Source organism: Nicotiana tabacum, chromosome 6, assembly GCF_000715075.1.
Source record: "Nicotiana tabacum cultivar K326 chromosome 6, ASM71507v2, whole genome shotgun sequence".
NCBI classification, from domain to species: Eukaryota; Viridiplantae; Streptophyta; class Magnoliopsida; order Solanales; family Solanaceae; genus Nicotiana; species Nicotiana tabacum.
The window spans coordinates 152198505-152205121 of record NC_134085.1 but is presented as its reverse complement, the minus strand read 5'-3'; the positions used below and the strand labels follow the sequence as shown (position 1 = coordinate 152205121).

General features: G+C 37.1%; 1 protein-coding gene across 1 annotated transcript; it reads right to left on the bottom strand.

Moving 5' to 3' along the window:
• Positions 1 to 1942: 1942 nt before the first annotated feature.
• LOC107773143 (uncharacterized) lies at positions 1943 to 5709 on the bottom strand. Its single transcript, XM_016592589.2, has 6 exons — positions 5508 to 5709; positions 4238 to 4808; positions 3934 to 4143; positions 3547 to 3672; positions 2310 to 3439; positions 1943 to 2204 (listed from the first exon to the last, which is right to left on the bottom strand). The coding sequence occupies exons 1-6, from the start codon at positions 5619 to 5621 to the stop codon at positions 2136 to 2138; spliced, it is 2220 nt and encodes a 739-aa protein (XP_016448075.1). The 5' UTR covers positions 5622 to 5709; the 3' UTR covers positions 1943 to 2135.
• Between the last annotated feature and the right edge of the window lie 908 nt (positions 5710 to 6617).

Sequence of the window (6617 nt, the reverse complement as noted above, 5' to 3'; positions counted from 1 at the left end):
TTGGAGTGCAAGTTCAGTGACAGGACTCATGAAGCGGACGTGGATGTGAAGCTTGATACTCAAGTCATCCTGAGAAGGGGTAGTTTCAAATACCTCGGGTCTATAATCCAAGGTGACAGTGAGATTGACGATAAGGTCTCTCATCGTATTGGTGCAGGGTAAATGAAACAAAGGCTCACACTCAGTATTTTATGTGATAAAAATATGCTACCAAGACTTAAGGGTAGGTTCTACAGAGTGGTGGTTAGACTTACTATGTTGTATGGAGCTGAATGTTGGATGTTCAAAAGAAGATGAAAGTAGCATGAATGAGGATGCTAAGATGAATGTGTGAGCATACCATGAGAGATACGATTAAGAATGAAGTTATTCGGGACAAAGTGGGAATAGTCCCCGTGGGGGACAAAATGCGAGAGTTGAGGATGAGATGGTTCAAGCACGTGAAGAGGAGGAGTACAGATGATCCTTTTAGGAGGTGTGAGAGGTTGGCCATGTCGGGTCTGAGAAGAGGTAGAGGTAGGCCAAAGAATTATTAGGGAGAGGTGATTAGGCAGCACATGGCGCTACTTCAGCTTACTGAGAACATGACCCAAGATATAAGGGTGTGGAGGTCGAGGATTAGGGTAGAAGGCTAGTAGGTAGTTGAGAATTTCCGTTCTTTACTAGTAATATTAGTAGTACTCTGGTATTTTCGTATTCTTTGATCTCTAGTATTTGCCTATTATCTCATTCGCTTCGAGTATCATATTTCCCTGATTGTTACTATTTGATGCTACTTTTTCTTTTTCGGCTTCCCTTTTTTCCCCATTTTTCCTTATCGTCCTTTGTCTCCCTCTTCTTTCTTTCTTTCTTTCTTTCTTTCTTTCTTCTTCTTCTTCTTCTTCTTGAGCCAATGGTCTATCGGAAACAACTTTTATACCTCTTCAGATATTGGTAAGGTCTGCATACACACTACCATCCCTAGACCTCACTTGTGAGATTATACTGGGTATGTTGTTGTTTGGTAACTTTGTTGTCCTAAAATAAATAAAAGTGATTTTGGTATGATAATCTCATAAGTTGGGTGACCATCCAAGGAATTTACTCCTAGGCTAGGATTACTTTTTCTTATTCAAGCAATCAAACACATTAGTTATGCCGATATTATTTATTTTTAATCCCGCGCTAACCATACACCATATCATTTTAAGTAGAATTTTGTGTTGTGATTATTTTTCCTAGCAAACATACTCCCTCCGCTTACTTTTACTTGTCAACTATTCTACAAATACATTTTCACTTTTACTTGTCCCCTATACTAAATCAAGAGAAAGATAACTTTTTTTCCTCTTTTACTCTTATCATTAACTATTCAATCCCCAATACTTCTGAAAATACTATTATAATTATTATGGGTAAAATTGTAAAATATATATTTCATTTATGGAGTGCAAAGTGAAGAGTGGACAACTAAACGGAGGTATCTGAGAGGCCAAACACTAGTGTTGTTGTTGGAATGTTTGCACAAAGTAGTCCAGAAATGGACCATTTGAAAGCTGTAAAGAAAGTGTTAAAAACCATTTGTGCCATATGTGTTTCGCCACACTGCCATGCCAAATCCTAGGATTATTAAGAATGTTCATATCAATCATTAGAATCCTGATGACTCAATCATTAGGATCGTTATACGCTATTTGGAGAACTCCAGTCTAATGGAGAATTTAAAACTTTAGTGACCATTCAGGATCTTTGCCAAGAGTATGGAATACGCTAGATGAAAGATACCTCTCGTGGGGATCATGTTTCAGTTCAGTTAGTACATTTAGGTTATTCAGTTTCACCAATTTGACAATAATCTAACAGTTACTATGTCCAACAAGAAGTTGTTGGTGAGGCAGGTTGATCACAACTATTCCGCAAATAGACCCAGCTTAATTGATAAAGTGCAATAAGAGAGGAAAACTAGAGAGAATTACGATCACGATTACTAGAATAAACTTCATAAGTTTTCATAAACTCAAAGGAAGCATAAATAAGAGCGATCACAATTTTGATACATCTCTGAAGGGCAAACCAAGAAGGTTTGCAAGACTAGTTATATTCTATCATTCCACTCTCTAAGTTAATGTATGGCAAAATGGTTTGCCTTGTAAGCCTCACTTCTCAGTTTCACCCATCAAGCGATTTTCTGGAAGTGTCTGCAAAGCTGGTCTTGAACTTGCCGCCTGCAAATGAAAAACATTTTTAGTATACTCTCTTAACATTTAATAGCTACCTGAAAAAGTATGACGGATTCAAGAAAATTAAGGAATGAAGAAGGGATTTCTCACCTTTGTGTTAGTGCTATCCATTATTTTAGGATCTTTTGAAATATGCATCTCTTTCAACATTTTTGTAAGCTGCCTCAAGCTTAAATCTTGCAAGGATTGCTTACTGTTATTGCCAGCATTGTTTTTGTTTTTCTTCAACTTCTCTTTTGTCAGGACGAATTTTCTGCCACTGTTATCTATATTCTCCTTGTCATCGTGGATCTGAGCCACTTTTGTTGCTGCTGATGCTTTGCTCATGGACTTCTTCATTGGTGTCTTGCTTGAAGATATCTTCACTGGTGTCAAACAGCTTGTTTCTGTGATGAGAACAGGGTTCACTGTTGTCGAGGCAGACGGAATATGCACTGGTTCCAGTATCAAAGTGGAGACAGATTTTGAGGCAGCATTAGGTATAGGCGAAGCCACAGGGGAATGAGCAGCAGGATCCAAATCAGCCTGTGCATCATCAGCTTCAAATTCTTTTATGGGTTCTTCTCCAGCAAATTCTATGTTAGCTTCTGAAACATCTTTCAGAAGATGAAGACCTTCACTCGCCTTAGCCTCCATCTCACGGTTCAACTGCCCGAACAAATTCATATCAAGAACATCCAAGTTAGTTTCTGCATTAAAACTTTCAACTTCTCCCATTGAATTGGCATTAGGAACAAGAGAAACCAAGGGGAAAAGAGGAGCAGCAGCAGTATTATCCACATCAGCCTCATCACCGTCAACTTCAGATTTGTCCATCAGTTTGTCTCCAGGAAGCTCTACATTAGCTTCTGAAACATCTTTCAAACACTGAAGATTTCCACTAACATTTATCTCCCCCTTTTCTTTCTTGTGTTCCATCAACTCTCCTTCTCCTGCATCGTCAGAATTAGATTCTGTTCCATCATCCACTTCACATTCATATATCTCATCATCATGGTTTTCCTCTGCAACATTATCTTCCTCAAAATCAAAGATTTCGTCCCAGTGGGGTTGATTTTCTTGGGTCAACTCCTGGCTTTTGTTCTGAATATCTTCGTCTTTTGTTTCTCCCTCTCCATCATTCACTTCCTTTGCAGCAGATCCTTCTATTTGTTTATTTCCGTTCACTTCGTTCATGGACTCAATTTGATTCTCATTCTCAGAGTTGAATGCATCAACAACTGCAAAATTGAGATATCATGTCATAAAGTGCTATGAAGATGATAGCATTCTAACAAAAATGTGCAGTAGGTCACAAGAGAAATACAAATAACTACTTTAGCCCTACCGCTATCTTCAAGGAGCTCAACGTCCATCATTTTAGAATGCAGACCCCCAGATTCCTCTTCGCCAGAAACCATTTGAATCCCGTTTTCAAGTACATTATCTTCTTTTGCATATACTTCTTCAGGCCCTGCAACAGTTAATTTCTTTTAATGGCAGCAAAGCAAGGAGTAGTTGGTTGGAACTAACGGGAAGAATGAGAAGTATATACAACAGTGACAGCGAATCAAGTAATTGTCAAAGGAGTACATGGATGAACAGAAAAAATTGATTCTCATCATTCTTTTTTGTACTAAGAAGGCAACTGATTTTATCACATATCAATATTCCCGGAGAACCAAAACTATTTTAAGCATGGAATTCATGGTAATACCCTGAGAATAACACATACCGTTGTTACTGTGATACGGTACTTCTACCTCCAAGCCCTTTTCTGCTTCTTTGTTCAAGACATCAACTGCAAGGCTATCGGCACTTACTTCTTGAACACCAACTTCCACTTCCATTAAGTTTTCTACCAAGACATTTGAATCTTGAACTGATAAAATCTCTGAAGCTTTATCGACATCCAAACTCTCTTCTGCTGCTTTCAAATCAATACCTGTGGCAATGTTGCAGTCAGAACTCAGAGAAAACAGCATCTTAACAAAGTATATCACAAAAGGGAAAAGGAAACTTATTATTTCAGATATTACCATTTCTATCTAATTCTTCATTCTCATGACTAGAATGCTGCTTAGAGTCCACCTCCAAATTTTCATTATCGTCTTCCGAATACGCATCATACGTAATGGATCCCGATTTTTCGTTCTCTTGTGTGATTGATTCAGAGCCAGTTTTCCCAGCTAACCTAGTTGATCGACGGGTGCTATTCACTTGCGTGACTGAAGTCTTTGCCTTCACTTCCCTTCTTCGGCTAGTATGCCCAGCTGCTGGTGTCTTTGGAACCTCTTTCTTTTCCATCTCAACCTGATCACCAATGTGCTCATCTGATTCACATTCTTTCATTGAGGTTTCCAATTTCGAACGAACTGAAGTTGCTGCAGCCCTTCTTCTTCTGGTAGTTGGCAAGGCAGGAGTCTCAATCATCTCAACCTTTGCTTCATTGACAGCTTTGGCCGTCGTTCCTCTTGCTCTCCCGCCAGTCCTAGTCGAGGTACAAGGTACACTCGCTGATACTTTTTTCGACTTTTCAGGAGACACCATGGACGCGGAGTCTGCAGTTTCCGATTCACATGGATTCAGGAACTCCTCAATACCATCGACCTGCACATAAATGTGAAGCTCAATTCTCCTTCGGAAGCAAAACAATAAAATTGTCCAAATAGTTGTAAACAGATGTAGGATAACTGATATTTGAAGAATAAATCTTGCAAATTTTAGTAAAAGTAGTTTTGACGCTAATATAGTTGGCAAATAATCCTTAACAGACTATATCAAAATTACATATATGCACTGAGTTTCAGTGTAAAAATATTCACATAATCAGGTTATTTATTACTCATTATTAAAGGTAAATCTCTTGGTAATTGGTAATCTGATAAAAGTGGTTATTACACGTTAAAAATCATTGATAGAGTAAAAAATAAACACTGCATGTATACTTAATCTATGCAATAATAGCTATAGAAAGCAGCTTCAACATTGAGTCAGAGACGACAAGACAATAAATGGAATGGAAAAATGAACTTTAACCTTCATGCATAATTAATTGTAAAAAGCAGAATTCTACATACAGAGTTCCCAACAAAAATATCAAGCTGGAAACAGCTTTCATTTGTATCAGTTCCGTTCAATACATCTTAAATATACAATTCAATAATATTAAGTTGAAAACAAACACACACATTTTTTATTTGCAGCCCTAGTTATGTTCATTTTCATTAATTTTAGACGAACTCATCAAAATCCACTAAGCAAAAGAGCATATCATGAATATTTTCGATGTTCGATTAAAATACTTACAGTGTCGAGAGAAGCGAGCGCATCAGCCATGGCGACATTAGTGATGTTAGCTGGGATTTTGTTCTTCTTACAAAGAGCTTGGAGCTCTCTCCTTGTGAGGCTGTGGAAATCCATTGGAATTGTCACTGGAAATGATTGAAGATTGATGTGATCTTTTGATTATGGTGAAGCCTAGGTACTACTTTTGGGCGTTTTCTGAATGAGAGGGATGGGACAGGTGAGGGACATATATATACTTGAAAAGGTGACCGTTGGAGCGGAGATTCAAATTTTGAACTTTTTCTTTTTAGTTAATTCCATCCCATATGGGCCTTGCTTTTCGGAGCTTACCCAAACCACAGAATAAATGGGCCCTGATGTTTTTGTGTCCAATAAGCCCGCCTGCTGAAGAAAAGAGGCCGTGCTAAAGTTTTCAGTGACAGCTTTGTCATTAGGGATTCTTCTTGTTATTATCCGTTCTAGCTATTTTCACCCAAAAAGCGTACCATTAGATAAGTGTATTTTTTTGGGAATCTTACAGAAATGTCCCAAAAAAGTTCCAACTTATCAACTTCTAGCCATTAATTATACTTATCAAAACTAGCCAAGGACATATAAAAATTGAAAATCCAAAGAAATAAGGTTATTTCTTTACAAAATCACACACAAAGATCTCTTTCCATATTTTAAGTGTAATTAGCAATATTAGAAGCAAGACGGAAAGGAAATTTCATGGATGAGGTAGAAAATAAGGTGATGAAATACAAAATATATATATATATATATATATATATATATATATATATATATATATATATATATATATATCAAGAGGCCAAAAATCTAAGCAAAAAAGGACATTTTTCAATGGGTATGTTTGGGATTCATTGAAAACATATAGATGAATCAATATACAAAATTTGAGAAAAACTTAGGTGATTTGGACTGAATTGGTATCAAGATTCGTCATTAAAACTCGAGTTCAAAAATTCCTTATGCGACATATGTATCAAACATGTATCACGCATGTATCTCATACGTAGATATACATGGGGACATACATGTGATACACAATTGATATAAATATGATACATATCTGATACATATATCATTTTTTCATGATCATCTTCT